The following is a 16,239-nucleotide window of genomic DNA, read 5'->3' as shown; positions in this document are numbered from 1 at the left end:
AGTGAAAACTCTTTATTTTCCTCATCTAGCACTTCATACCATCCTCCATTCCACAAATAGGCTCTCATCCTCCTACCCACTAACTGTTTGGTGAAACAACATTTAGAACATGTTTAGAACCTGTCAAAAGCATGTAGAGGTCTAGCATTCCTCTATTTTGCCAATACACTGAATTGTCCTCCTAAACTGCTGTAATACTTTGGCCTGTTTTCCACCAAGGGTCAGGTTACTTTGTATCAAGTAGGTGTTGCTGAGCCCTTGAGCTCTCACCTGCCCATTAGGTGAGCCTGGGAATAGATGTGAGGCAACAAGTCGAGTCTCCAAGTACAGGAGGCACCTTCCTGCCTACGGCTATGTGGAGGAGGGGTGACATTCTACCCCGGTGTAGCAGGAAAAACATTATATACATTTGCTGCCTTCCACAACTAAAACCTGTCCAGTTTTAGCTTCATGGTTTCTATTTGCAAATATGTACTGCTTTCTTAGGAGAACTCCCTGCCCCCCCCCCAAAAAAATACAAGTCAAGTACAGAATTTTAAATGAAGCTGGATGGCAAGACGATCTGGCCCCAGACTTGTATTTTTTTATTTTTTAGTGTTTAACTGGAGCTGTGCACCACTTCATACCTGTAATCTTAGCTATTTAGAAGGCTGAGATCTGAGGACTGTGCTTTGAAGAGAATCTACTCCCTGAGAATATACCTCCAATTAATCATCAACAAGGTGAATGTGAAACTGTTGCTTCACTAGTAGATTACCAGTCTTGAGCAAAAAGGCGAAGGGACAGTGCCCTGGCCCTGAGTTCAAGCCCTAGTACCAGCAAATTTTTATTTATAAAAAAGTGATACAGAACTGGGTCTCAAAAACACAGCTGCCTGGTATAAAAGGCATAGAATAAACACCCAAGCAGGAGGAGGGGGGAGGGGAATGGGAACCATCACATGAGAAAGGGTATCAATATTTGTGAAGAAATGCACCTTCTATCTGGTGAATATAAGGTAACCCTTATATTAATTACAAAAAATTATAAATGAAAAAAAGAAGAACCCCCCAGATTGTCTACTACTCTGTATTACTTCCCATCTTTACATTGTTGAAACCACCTCAGGAAAGGTGGAATAAACCTCCTAAAGACCCATTCTTGATTTCAATGGGCATCAAGCATCCTCAAAATTAGTAGCTACAGAATATATTTTGGGGGCTCCTGTGAACTTTGTCACATATAAGACTTCGGATGTGTTCCTCTGGATCGTAAAAATTGTCAGATTTTTTTTTTTTTTTTTTTTTTTTAGGAGCTTGCAGGCCTTTCTGTCCAACCTCCAACTTGGTTGAAAAGAAACACGGGACCACATGAAAGTGTCAGCTGGGTGGCCAGAATACTACCCTTTGAGCTTCCTTGGGATACCCCAAGCTGAAGACACCAGTTTCTGACATGGTGCTGTCAGGTTTGATTAAGTCATAACATGAATGCATATAGCATTTGGTTACATCACTTTTCCTTGTTGCCCTATCTTTGTCTTTCTTTAGTGTGCCCTCCTAAATTATTCTTTGAAAATCACTCAGGCCTATGCTGGGGAAGGCAAACTTGAGTTTCTTTTGTATTTAATTACACTTTTCAAAGTACCAAAAGTCATTTATATTTAAGTACATGGAAGATTTAAGATTTCCAATCACTATTACTTTTATGTGTTAGAAAACTGCTTATTGTTGCTAATTCAACTTACAGACAGCTTTGTTTTTTATTTCTGTAGATAATTTAAGAAATGTCCTGAAACAGACAACAACAACAACAACAACAACAACAAAATAAATCTATCCATTTTGCAATTGCATATGGCCAAAACAGTCTTATTAAAAAGAAATTTCCAGAGAGGGAAGATGGCGCCTAAACAATAGGGATGCCGCCTAGCTCTCTCTCACAAAAAGAGAGAAACAGAGAGTCCCAGGAGCCAATTACCTTAAGAAATGCACAACAACAAACTCAAAAAGCAACGGAGAAGAACTCAAATAGGAAAAGAAATCCAGATAAAGCTGACATCCCACTTTCTCAAAGAATTCAGAACGAGAGGACCCCTCCCCCACCGCTTGCCACAGGCTCTGAGCCAGGAAAAGCCACAGAGGAGAGCGCCAGGCCGGGCAGCCCTGACCGCTGCAGAAACCAGCATAGGACTGGGCCAGCAAGCCGCAGAAGCAACGGAACCCAGACACGGAACCAGAACAGCAAGCAGCAGAACCCAGACGTGGAACACAGGCGGCAGAGATCCTAGGGGAGCAAAAGACTCCCCAACACCATGGAGCAACCACAGCCAAATGCAGAGGCATGAGTAGCGCAGCAGGTTCCCAAACCCGTCGGGAAAGCAGAGCTGGTGCCAAGCAATAGAACTTAACTCAGACCCCTCCACCCCGACCAAGAAAGACTGGCAGGAGTAGGGGGACAAGGAATTTAGAATCCTGTCCCTTCCCTCAACAGCCCCCTCCCTCAGGCCATTGACTGGTGACTGACAGGCGGGTGAAGCTAAGACCCAGCACCCCACCAAGGGAGGCGGGGGTGTCCCAGGCCCCACCCGCACAACAGCTCCTCTCCCAGGCCTCTGACTGGAGACTGACAGGTGGGCAGATGCTAACACTCAGCAACCCACCAGGGGAGGCTGAGGTGTCCCAGCTCCCACCCGCCCAACAGGTTCCTCTCCCAGGCCACTGGGTCTGGAGAGTGGGGGGCGCTGAGACCTTGCCTTACAACAGTTGGTGGGGTGTGTCGGAAAATAGGAGCCAGCATCTGTCCCCCTCAAATATTGAGACGAGCATCCCCCAGCTGGGAATCCTGAGCAAGACAGCACCGAATTCACAGAATCCTGGCCAAAGCGGCAGAAACACAGCAGGGAACTGAAGGGCCGACCAGGAGCCAGGCTAGCCTTCTGAGAATCAGAAAGGTGTGGCTCCTTGGAGCCCACATCCTCTGCTGGGCCCTGCCCCTGGGAACATAGCAGACACCTGCTGGTCCTGCTGAGAGCCCCTGGAAACTCCCAAACCCAGACCATTGGCCGGGGGCCTGCCTGTGGAAGCAGCACAGGAAAACCAATGGTCTGCCCAGCATGCTCAGACTAAAGCTAGCAGATGCATCCCACAGCCCACTGCAGGAACACATAAGTTTTATCTAATACTTTCCAAACTTTGTACTCAAATACGCTACCTTCTTACCAACTTAGGTCAGTTATCCTTACGCTATATCTTTTTTTCATTACTATAATAATCTTACACTCCTTCGTTATTCCTCTGGTACCTCTCTATCTCTGGTCCTCTGTTCATCTTTCAAACCTTATAATGCATGGATCTACACTTGATGGCTGTTGAGCAATACTGTATATCTAGGTGTTCAATTATACTCTAGGTCTAGAGGGACATAAATACAATAGAGATTGGATTGAGAGGCTTATTGTTTTGGTCATAAATCGCTTATCAGTGGTTGTATTACACTGGTCTGTAAGTGCACAAAAAGAAAGAGTGATAATACCAATCAAAAATTGTGAACATCTAGTTTCTGCCAGCTAAAGAGGTCTATCTAGGTTGGTTATACCTGAAAAACTATAATCGTGTTTAGTATTAATCTTGCTCCCATTTTCAAATGGGCAGAACAAGAAACTCAAGAAAAATGTCAAATCAAGGAATAACATCCCCCACAATGGAACAGTCACTGGCAAACCTAGAGAAGAGTCTTCCAAGTGCTATACCAATGCAATTGATAAACATCATTAATGAAAAATGTGAAAATATAAAGAAAGAGATAAGGGAGGAAGCCATAGCTAAACAAGAGGAAGCCATAAACAAAGTGATAAGTGAAAAGGTGGAAGCCATAAAGGAGGCCATAATAAAGGTTTTTCAAAGAAAAATGGACGAATTCATAGAATCCACAAACAAAAAGGTGACTGAACTCCAGCAAGTGTCCAAAGAAAATAAAGCTACTGAGTTAACCACTCAAATGAAAATAAAGGAGATAAAGTAATCCATACATGATCTAAAAGAAGAGATGCAAGGCATCAAAAATGAGCAACTAGAAGCAAGGTAGGTGAAGAATTAAGTAGATAGCTTTGATAGCACGTTAGACAATGCAGAAGAGAGAATTTCCGGGACTGAAGATAATTTAGTTGGTATAGAGAAAGAACAGAAAATGAGTCAATCCAAATCTAGGAAATATGAGAGAGAGCTTCAGGAGGTCAAAGATACAATTAAGAAGCCTAATTTAAGGCTAATTGGTATTGAGGAGGGTCTGGAGAAAGAAGTCAATGGAAATATACTTCAGGGAATCATCTCAGAGAATTTCCCATATATCCAGAAGGGCAGGCCCATCCAGATACAAGAAGCTTTTAGAACCCCAAACAGACCTGACCAGAAAAGGACATCCCACCGCCACATTATAATAGGAACTGGATGAATAGAGACCAAAGAAAGGATCCTAAAGGCAGCCAGGGAGAAGGGATCAATCACCTATAAAGGCAAACCAATCAGAAAAACCCCAGACTTCTCAGCAGAGACCATGCAAGCAAGAAGTGACTGGAAGCATATATGTCATGCCCTTAAGTCAAATAACTACCAACCAAGAATACTGTACCCAGCTAAGCTCTCATTCATAACTGAGGGAACAATAAAAACATTCCATTCCAGGGAAAAGATGCAACATTATGTAGCAACAAAACCAACATTACAGTGAATTCTCAAAGATGTTCTATACATAGAAAACCAAAATAAATGCAATATAGGGAAAGAAATGGCACCTAAACATCATACCATCTAAGTACCACAAGAACTGTCAAGACACAGGCCCTAATAAAAGCTTTTAAAATGGTAGGAACTAATAAATACCTCTCAATCCTGACTCAATATCAATGGACTTTATTTCCCAATTAAACAGCATAGTCTGTCTAGTTGGATCATAAAGCAGGATCCATCGTTCTGCTGTCTTCAAGAGACACATCTTACCCAAAAAAACAAAATTTTTTTGAAAGTGAGAGGTTGGAATAAACTCTATCAAGCTAACAGCCCCCATAAATAGGCTGGAGTTGCCATCCTCATATCAGAAAATAGACTTCAAACTAAAATTAGTGAGAAAACATAAGGAAGGTTACTATATACTACTAAAGGGATCTTTACTCCACGATAACATAATGATCCTAAATATCTACACACCCAACCCTGGAGCTCCAAACTTCATCAAGCAAACTTTACTTTCACTGAAACCATACATAGATTAAAACACAGTGATTGTTGGTGACTTTAACACACCACTCTCACCAATGGACAGATCAACAAGGCAAAAACTCAACAGAGAAACCTTAGAACTGAACAACTATATAGACCAACTATATCTAACAGACATCTGAAACCCAGACACCCAGACACCCAGAAACAACACAATATATATTTTTTTTTTCAGCAGCACATGAAACATTTTCCAAAATAGACCACATCTTAGGCCATAAAACAAATCTGGACAGATTCAGAAAAACTGAAATTATTCCCTGCACGTTCCCAGACCACAAAGGCATCAAATTGGAACTGAACACACATCACGACCAATGAAAACCCTGTAACTCATGAAGATTGAAGAACACATTGTTGAATCACCAATGGGTCATCGAAGAGATCAGAACAGAAATCCAACACTTTATGAAATTTAACAAAAAGGAGCACACAAAATACCAGCTCCTTTGGGACACGGCAAAGGCAGTACTCAGAGGAAAATTTATAGCTCTGAGTGCCTATAAAAACAAGATGGAAAAATCACAAACCAACAAGTTAATGTGCCACCTTAAGCTCCTAGAAAAAAAGCAACAAACCAACCCTAATCCCAGTAGAAGGAAGCAAATTATTAAAATCAAAGCAGAATTAAATGATTTGGAATCCAAAAAAACTATAGAAAGAATCAACAAAAGAAGGAGTTGGTTCTTTGAAAGAATTAACAAAATTGACAAGCCCTTAGCAAATCTTACCAAAAAAAAGAATTGAGCATATCGAAATAAACAAAATTGCAGATGAAAATGGTAATATCACGACAGAAATTACCAAGATCCAGAATATCATGAGGGAATAATTCTCAAACCTTTATGCCAACAAATTTGAAATCTAGAGAAACAGATGAATTCCTAGCCAATATTAACATACCCACACTGAACCAAGAAGAACTAACCCACCTAAACAGGCTTATTTCAAGCACTGAAATAGAAATAGCAATAAGAGAATTTCCACCTAAGAAAAGCCCAGGGCCAGATTGATTCACAGCTGAATTCTATAAGGTCTTCAAAGCAGAGCTCACACCAATATTCCTCAAGCTCTTCAACAAAATTGAAAATGAAGGTTCTTCACCAAACTCATTCTATGAAGCCAGTATAACCCTCATCCCCAAACCAGACAGAGATTCATCAAAGAAAGAGAACTATAGACCTATTTCTTTGATGAACATCAATGCAAAACTTCTCAACAAAATACTGGCCAACCATCTACAACAACTTATCAAAAAATTATACACTGTCATCAAATAGGATTCATCACAGAGAGGCAAAGCTGGTTCAACATATGCAAATCAATTAATATAATTCAACACATCAACAGGAGCAGGGACAAAAATCACATGATTGTCTCAATAGATACAGAAAAGGCATTTGACAAGATCCAATACCCTTTTATGTTAAAAGCTCTGGAGAAACTAGGAATCCATGGAACATTCCTCAATATAATAAAGGCTGTGTATGACAAACCCACAGATAGTATTATACTTAATGGCGAAAGGTAAAGCCATTCCCTGTAAAATCAGTAATGAGACAAGGATGCCCACTCTCTCCACTCCTCTTTAACATAGTATTAGAATTCCTAGCCAGTGCCATAAGGCAAGAAGCAAGCATAAAGGGGATCCAAGTAGGGAAAGAGGAAGTAAAACTGTCCCTCTTTGCAGATGACATGATCCTGTATTTAAAGAATCCTAGAGACTCTACTCCCAAGTTGCTTTAGCTGATTCAAACTTTGGATGTGTAGCAGGCTATAAAATCAACCCTCAAAAATCAACTGCCTTCCTCTACAACAACAGTGAGAGGAACAAGGCAATAATCAGTAAAGCAACTCCTTTTGCAATAGCCTTAAAGAAAATAAAGTACCCAGGAATTACCTTAACTAAGAATGTAAAGGACCTTTTTGATGAAAACTTTAAAACCCTGATACAGGAAATTAAAGCAGAACTGAGGAAATGGAAAAACCTCCAATGCTCTTGGATTGGAAGAATGAATATCATGAAAATGACGACCTTTCCAAGGGCTATCTACAAATTCAACGCAATACCCATCAATTTCCCAATGTCATTCTTTAAAGAAATAGAAGAGGCAATCCAAAACTTCATATGGAATAATAAAAGACCCCATATAGCAAAAACACTTCTTACCAGAAAGAACAGCGAACGAGGAATTTCAATACCAAACTTTAGACACTATTACAGAGCTATAATGATCAAAACAGCTTGGTACTGTCACAAGAACAGGCTTTAAGACCAATGGAATAGAACTGAGGACCCAGATATTAAACCACAGACCTATGGCCACCTAATCTTCGACAAGCGATCAAAAAAAAATAGAATGGAAGAAAGACAGCCTCTTCAACAAGTTGTGCTGGCAGAACTGGTTAAGCACCTGCAGAAAACTAAAGTTGGATCCTTTTTTGTCACCCTGTACTAGAATTAACTGCAAATGGATCAAAGACCTGGAGGTAAAAGCTGACACACTGAAAACTTTACAAGAAGGAATAGGAGATACACTAGGCCTCCTTGGCACAGGTCGAAACTTTCTTAATAAGGACCAAGAATTACAGCAAATAAGAAAAAGGCTGGATAAGTGAGACTGCATTAAACTGCAGAGCTTTTGTGTGGCAAAGGACATAGCTAGTAAATTAATTAGGAAGCCTACAGAGTGGGAGAAGATCTTTACCAAACATACAGTGGACAAAGGCCTCATATCTAATATATATCAAGAGCTCAAAAATTGAATCACTCCAAAACTAATCTCCAAAGTAACAACCATCCCATTAAAAAATGGGCCAAAGACTTAAAGAGAGTCTTCTCTGAAGAAGAAACAAAAATGGCCTATAGACACATGAAGAAATGCTCAACATCTCTGGTCATAAAAGAAATGCAAATCAAAACAACTCTAAGATTCCACCTCACTCCAGTTAGAAAGGCCAGAATCAGGAAAACTAATAACAGATGCTGGAGGGGATGTGGCCAGGAGGGATCACTACTACACTGTTGGTGGGAGTGCAAACTCATTCAACCACTATGGAAAGCAGTATGGCAGTGGCTCAAAAGGCTAAACATAGAGCTCCCGTATGACCCAGCAGTTCCACTACTTAGCATTTACCCAACCATCCAGAAACTAGGGCATACTAAATCCACTACCACAACAACGTTCATTGCAGCATTATTCACCATAGCAAAGATATGGAACCAACCTAGATGTCCCTCAGTTGATGAGTGGATCAACGAGATGTGGTATTTGTACACAATGGAATTCTTTGCTGCTGTCAGAAAGAATGGTATCGACTCATTTGTTAGGAAATGGAAAGACTTAGAAAAAATCATATTAAGTGAAGTAAGCCAGAATCAAAGGAACTTAGGCTCAATGGTTTCCCTCATTTGTTATAATCAGTAGAGACCTTGGGCTTTCATAGCAGACATTTGCAATATAGCAAAACCTTGATATATAAAGCCATATAGTATGAAGCTAACTGGAAGGACCTCTAGGATTTTGAAACAAAAACCATATAATGAATGATTGCTGTTCTTAATGTATTATGTTATCTCTCATCTCTTTTGCTGTCCCTTGGGTATCTCATATTGTTACAGTATCTCACTTTCTTATCTGATATATTGGATATATTTGTATTTGGTTATTTGAAATTGGATAGGGAAGGGGGGAAAACCAACATGAGTGGTGGGGAGGAGGGTAATGGGGACCAAGACATATGAAAGGGTATCAATGTATGTGAATTAATGCACCTTCTATCTGGCAAATATCATGTAAGCCTTTTATTAATTACAATAAAAATATTAAAAAAAAGAAATTCCCAGCTATACAATTCAATACACAATTAGAAACTACTATCCATGCACAATATAACCAAAACAGCAAACTTTGAATATCTCATCACATTCTCTTTTACCCAAACTTGAGCAAAATAATCAGGCATAAACTTTCGGTGAAATTTAATTGTATAAATTTTCTCATGACATATTTTATTCTTCTCATATGTAGTTTTGGAAAATGAAATGCTTTTAATGTAATAAAGAAAAGTCTACATTTGCTCATTAATATTTGATTTGAATCATTGATAGGTATGTGATCAAAATTCTATGAATGTTCATACCTATAAGCTGATATGTAAAGTATAACTCCTTTGCTCAATATCTTTTAAACAATAAAAATACAACTTAAAAATTCTAAGAATGTAAGAACAATGTCAGTCTTTGGGTGGTAGTTTATACCTGCTATATTTTCCCTTATTGTCAAATTTTTTCACAACCAAACATAATTTCTTTTATTATAAAAGCATCTCAAAACATTTATAGCAAAACATATGCAATCCGAAGTATCTATCTAATATTTCAATAACGTGGATTATGCCATCTCAAAGGTCTCTACTTTCCTGAGCAGTCATGGAATTATCATATACTGTTGCTTTCCATGTAAGAGGAAGATTTAAAAAAAATGTCTATTGGACCCAGAGTGTGGCCTCGTGGTAGAGTGCTTGCATAGCATGCACCAAGATCTGGGTTTGATTCTCCCATACCACATACAGCAAAAAAGCTGGAAATGCTAGCCTTGATAAAGCCCAATGACAGTGCTCAGGACCTGAGTTCTAGCTCCAGGACTGGCAAAAAAGAAAAAAAAAAGCCCATTGCAACCAAGTCCTGGTGACTCATGCCTGTAATCCTAGTTACTCAGGAGACTGAGATCTGAGGATCATGGTTCAAAGCCAGCCCAGGCAGTAAAGACCTTGAGACTCTTATCTCCAATTAACCCCCAGAAAACTGAAGGGGCACTGTGACTCAAGAGGTAGAGCTCTCGCCTTGAACTGAAGAGCTCAGGGACACTGCCAAGGCTCAGAGTTCAAGCCCTAACATAGACCAAAAAACAAAAATCTGTTGCTTTATTTGAGCTTTAATATCTGTAATATCTGTAAATTTCCAGTTTTATTTCTCAAGTTATTTAGTGCTCAATAACTGGCAGCCATGGACACCACTTTTATTATTGCAACTCATACTGATCACTTTATTATAAACGTTCATGTCCTTTGCGTCATTCTGCAGCCAAATTATTACATTTTTAGATGGTAAACCCTGGACCAGCGACAACTGGAATTTTAACTTCTTGGAAAATTTAGGAAAAATAAATTAAAATTTCTAATATTTATATATATACATTTACACATATACATGTATATATGTACATATTATATACACATATATACAAAGATATCTATCTTACTTAGTTTTTGTTTCCCAATCCTGGGGCTTGAACTCAGGGCCTGAGCACTGTTCTTGGGCTTTCTCAAGGCTAGCACTCTACCACTTGGGCCAGAGAACCACTTTCAGGTTTTTCCATGTATGTGGTACCAAGGAATGGAACCCAGGTCTTCATGAATGCTAGGCAAACACTCTTACCTCTTCATAAAAATCACAGCCCTATTTTACTTAGTTTTGCAAATAATCAAGTTCCAGCCAGACTCAGTGGCTCTCACCTGTAATCCTAGCTACTCAGGAGGCTGAGATCTGAGGATCGAAGTTCAAAGCCAGCCCAGGAACTAAAGACTGTGAGACTCTTGTATCCAATTAACCACTAGAAAACTAGCAGTGGTGCTGTGGCTCAAGCAGTGGGGTCATAGCCTTGAACTGAAGAGCTCAAGGACAATGCCCAGGACCAGAGTCCAAGCCCCAAGACCAACAACAACAACAACAATAAAAAGTAAAAGTAAAAAAAAGAAAAGAACCAAGTTACATTGAGAATCCCAAGCTTTGATCAGGTTGTTCAACATGTTAATGTTGAACGTAAAAAGAAACAAACGTACTATTTCTGATTATCAAGAGGGAGTACCACAGAAAGAAGTGGAAGCTACATCCACATCCACTTACAGTTCACTAGCATTTTCTGCAGAGAAAAAAAACTCTCTTTTTTATATGTAGTTGAGTGAATTGCTAAATTACATTAATCAGAATTTCTTATGATGATTGCTTGTGTTTCTGCCAGCGGCATTGCATGGCAGAGTTCTCAATGCTATTGCCTCATGAAAAATAGCCACAGTGTCTTATTTCTCTGGATATACTCAGCATCTAAGCCAGTGTCTGGTTCACAAAAAATCCCTATAATTGCATCAACTTGTAACAGAGAAGCCTGGGGCAGGAGTACTCAATAAGTCTTTGCAAGGCATTACCTTGCTTACATGCTGCAGCTGGCATCTCTGAAGATTAGTGCATGAAACATATTGATGAAAATATGAATGTGCCAAGTAATGACACTCGAAATGGTAGGAGAGGTGGCATAGCTGAATGCTTAAATACCTATTACATCAATGCTCAGCACCATGGAATTGCATTTTAGAGTAAATTATTGATCTGATACCATTTCTAAACTCATGAGATAATTGCCTCATTCTGTGTCCCACACCTTAGGAAGAAGTAACCAGTTATAATGAGATTTCCAGGATAAACAAAAAACAGCTCATTTTTCTTTTCTAGACATCTACTGGATAACCAGGATGATAACTGCCTCAGTACACACAATTGCTTTTAATCCTCCCCATTTTAAGATGTGGGATCTGTCACTCCCCTTTCACCACTGAACAACTGAAGCTCAGAGAGAATGGAAGGCTCACATGAATGCAGTATCTTCAGAATCAGACACCAAGGAAGCCCTCCTTTCTGCATTAGGACTTCCCACTGGTTCCTCTGCTTTGAATTTTTGTTTGTTTCTTCTGCCTTCCAATTTTGGAGTTTTCATTGAAAAAAAAAATATGTCCTTCACAGGCCCTCCAGAAGATGGTTGGTAATTTGTTCATGGTCCAAGTAAAATATTGTCCGGATAATTAATAAATTTCTTCATTTTCTCTCCAGAAAATAACCTAGTAGAAAAATGTTACGCCATGCTCACTCTAGCATTAGATCCACTGGATTTTGATTCCCTTCCAGGGACTTTCCTTTATAATAACATACCATGAAGCAGTCAAGGTAAACACAAGTGAAGAGAGTGAACCTTACCAGTGCTATTGCAGTATACTTGGAGAGGTCCCAGGGGCCCACTGCCATCAGAGTCTATGTAGAAGAAGCCAGCTGTGTGCCCTCGGTGCCTGTACACCTCACAGGATTGCTCATAGATGGCTGGGAAGACACAAAGGCAGCAAAGGGGAATCTTCATTTGATTCTACATATACCTCTGTACAAGTTGTTTTTTCTATTTAGGTTTATTTCTCTTGATTTCTTCTTTCTCTTCTTTTATAGACACAGCTTTACCCCTAGCCATTACAAATGAGGTCTCCAGTGCTTGAAAGTGTTACATATTTCATTGATTAATTCATTAAATCTTCTACACTCAGATCAGGGGATATACTTGCCCAAGGGTCACTACCTCTTATATGTCTATCCTCTTCGCTGATTTACATGTATTTTCTCTAAGCCCCACAGACTACCAAGCTAATTTCCTGGGTTCATTAGTGCATCCAAGAATATAACAGACTTTCACATTTGCATTATGGGTCCAACAAATATTTGATTAGAGATTTTTAAAAGGCACACATGCAGTTACTTCTTTTTACTAGTAATGTACAAATTCATTCTCTTCCTCCTGTGTATCCAAGCTCAGAAGAATAAACAACATACAACTGATATACATTCAAATTCAGTCCATTTTCACATAAGCATTTATTATTTTTTAATACTTTCCTTAACATATATACCTTTCCCCAAGTGGAACCAACCGTGGGTTCTGAAAGGTCAAGGCCACCTGGCAGCCAGAGCAACCAATCTGGCTCTGAAAATACAGGCAAAAGTGCCCTTAAACTGGGAATTTCGTCCAAGCTGAGGGTTTGAGAAATAGACAGATTTCATTAAATGAACATGAGTGAATTTGTAGAAAGAGGCATCTGCTACTTCATGCATAGAAGAAATAAAATGTCTGATATTTCCGACAAAATACTGTAGCTCTGGGTATCAGGTATTCATCCAATCATGTCACCTAGCCATGCTTAAAACACTTCAGTGGTTCCCAACAGCCTTCAAGATATAGTACAAGCTCCTCACCTTAGCTGGCTCCTGCCCCTGTGACTAATGCCCCATCCCAGGAATATGAAGCTGCAGTTTGTCATGATCAAGTGTAGGGGGTACATCAAATAATTCATTACCAGTAAAGTGCTAAAGCCTGAAAGAGCATGACTTTTTATAAATTAGAGTGAATTCAAGGTTATACTTGTACTCATGGAATTTTCTCTTGCATATTTTCTGAAGCAAAAGCTAAACGAGAATGTCTCAGTTTGCTTCATTTATTTGGAGCACAGCATACAGAATATAAATGCAAAACATATGTATATATACATACATGTATGTATATATACACCTACACTTCGCTGTGGATACTACCTGTGAAGTTCAACTCAAATTATACATATGGATCTTTCAAAAATACTCCTACAATGAAATTCTTCCTCATTGTAGCTGTTCTGTGAAAAGTAAACACCACCTACTAGGTGGTCAGAGATGGAGAACATGGACCCCAAAATCAAACTGAGTACTTCCTCAGGGTAGAGCTATAACTTATTACCTACCTACAGTAACTTGGACATCTGTTCACCTGTGCTGGAAATTCTCAACTAGTTGATATGTGTGAGTCACTTTCTGCTGTTCTGCTGTTCATAAATGTATCTTTTCTTCCCAAGTAACAAGGATTTATGGACAAATACAAGGTAGAACTGAGTTTAATTAGATTACTTAAAAACAGAGCCCTTTTTGGTAGCTCCGACATTTCTTTACATGGTAGAATTTACAAGTGAGCCATGTTGGAAGTGCTCCTCATGGAGAGGCACAGCTGGGTGAGCCTGAGAACTTCCACAGAGTCAATCTTCAATCAGATTCCCACAGCCAAACTTCAAATTATCACAGTCCTGTTATCAGCTTCATTGCTGATTTGGGACCAGGGACTGCCCCAAAATTTTCAAACACCCAGATAAATCTAGGAGATAATAAGGGTACTATTCTTATATGTTAAATTTTGCAGTGACACAATGCAATAAGCAGCTAATCAGCTCTCAAATCATATGTTTATTTTATTATTTTTAAAAATATCTTTTCCGGCTACATATCTAGAATGAACCTGCCTGGTACAGTCTGAGTAAGGATTGAAAGTGACAATGTGCGTGAAGCAACTAGAAATTACTTTTTACAAATGTGAACAATTATTACTATCACATCATTTTGCCACATGCTCCTTCTTTTGATCAGTTCTTTTCCTATTTCTCACAATTTTCCTCATGATTCATAAACCTTGTTATTAAAAAGTACGTACTTCCACATAGAGCTGGTAATTTTGAATTCTTAGTTCTGAAATTTTTAATCTTCTTGGTAGTGACAATATATCTTTAAATGACATATGAATATTTCTATGTCTTGGTCTTTTATTCTTATGCATTTCCACTTCCTTACAAATAAGAAGAAATGAGATCTTAGCTTTCTTATACATTATCCCTCAAATATTAGCAATTTTCCATTCTCAATTCATTCCAATAGAATTATAATATAACTGATAACTATCATTTGTTCTCATATAGAAACTATTGTGTCTATAACTGTCTAAAATTCATCCTAAAATGTTCAAATAAAGGTAATAGAAATGGCACTCTTTCAAGAGAAAATGAAAGAAATCAGATAATGGTTGCTAATGTGTATAATCTTAGCTACTCAGGAGGCTGAGATAAAAGGATCTAAGGTTCAAAGCTAGCTCCAGGCAGAAGAGTCCAAGAGACTCTTATCTCCAACTAATTAGCAAAAACACTGGAATATAGGCAGGAATTAAGTGAAGAGCTCTGAGTTAAAACTCCAATAATCCACCCCTCCAACTCCATATACATAAAAGGAAGAAAGGAAAGATGGAAGGGAAGGAGGGAAGAAGGGAGGGAGATGTGATACTACTAAAAGCTACACATTTCTAGATGTGTTAATATATTTTAACTTTGAAATCATGTAAAATTTAACATAATTAAAAGCAAGGTTTTATATAAGAAAATGAGCGATCTAAAATTGAAAGGGAATAAAAGTAAATTAACTAGAAATTCAAGCAATTTGCGATTCATAATTTTTGTATTTTATTATAGAACATTTCAAATGTGTGTAAAGTTCACCATGCAGAATAAAGTGAAACTGACTTCCTTATTATCAGCTTCAATCTTTCTCAGTATTTGATTTGCCTTTTACTGTCTGTAATCACAGTGTTTCAATTATTCATCATTTCTTAAAAGCAAATCACAAATTAATCAATCCAAATGAAACTTAAAACAGTCATTTTACTAGCTTTACTATTGCCTTGTTTCTGGACATTTGGGTAAATGCCAAGGAGTGGGATTGCTGGGTCATAGGGGAGCTCTATGCTTAGTCTTTTGAGGAATCACCATACTGCCTTCCAGATTGGTTGAATGAGGCCAAAACCGCTAGCACAATGATGTCCAATGCAGCATTATTTACCATAGCTAAGAAATGGAACCAAGCCAGACGGCCCCTCAGTAGACGAATGGATCAAGAAGATGTGGTACTTATACATAACTGAATTCTATACTACCATCAGAAAGAATGACATCACCCTATTTGTAGGAAATGGAAAGACTTGGAAAAAATCATATTAAGTGAAGTAAGCCAGACCCAAAGGAGCATAGGCTCCATGGCATCCCTCATATGTAATAATTAGTACACATTTAGGATTTTCCTAGTAGAGGATCACAATAGCTCAAAACCTATGTACATATGGTCATACAGGATGAGACTAAATGAAATGAAGATTATGAAAGCAAGAATTTTATCTTTGTAATTGCTGTTCTTAATGTACTATGTGAAGTTATTTCTTTCGTCCTTTTTACCACTTATGGTTAATCTCATATGGTTACTGTTTCTGACTTTGTTACCTGGTATATTGCATATAAATTTATTTGTTTATTTGAAATAAAGAAGGGAAGGGAG

At 38.6% G+C, this 16,239-nt stretch overlaps 1 protein-coding gene across 1 annotated transcript in view; it reads right to left on the bottom strand.

The window, feature by feature from the left end:
• Nucleotides 1-16,239, bottom strand: part of Cntnap5 (contactin associated protein family member 5) — an 852,241-nt gene that overhangs the window by 287,887 nt on the left and 548,115 nt on the right. Inside the window, exon 12 of the mRNA XM_090342979.1 lies at nt 12,283-12,402. Coding sequence (XP_090199105.1) covers nt 12,283-12,402 — 120 coding nt within the window. The remainder of the gene's footprint in view (nt 1-12,282; nt 12,403-16,239) is intronic.

Source organism: Megascapheus bottae, chromosome 12 (assembly GCF_031878675.1).
Source record: "Megascapheus bottae isolate mThoBot1 chromosome 12, mThoBot2.hap1, whole genome shotgun sequence".
Classification (NCBI taxonomy): Eukaryota; Metazoa; Chordata; class Mammalia; order Rodentia; family Geomyidae; genus Megascapheus; species Megascapheus bottae.
Note: the sequence above shows the minus strand (reverse complement) of the source record. Positions and strands in the feature narration are given on the sequence as shown.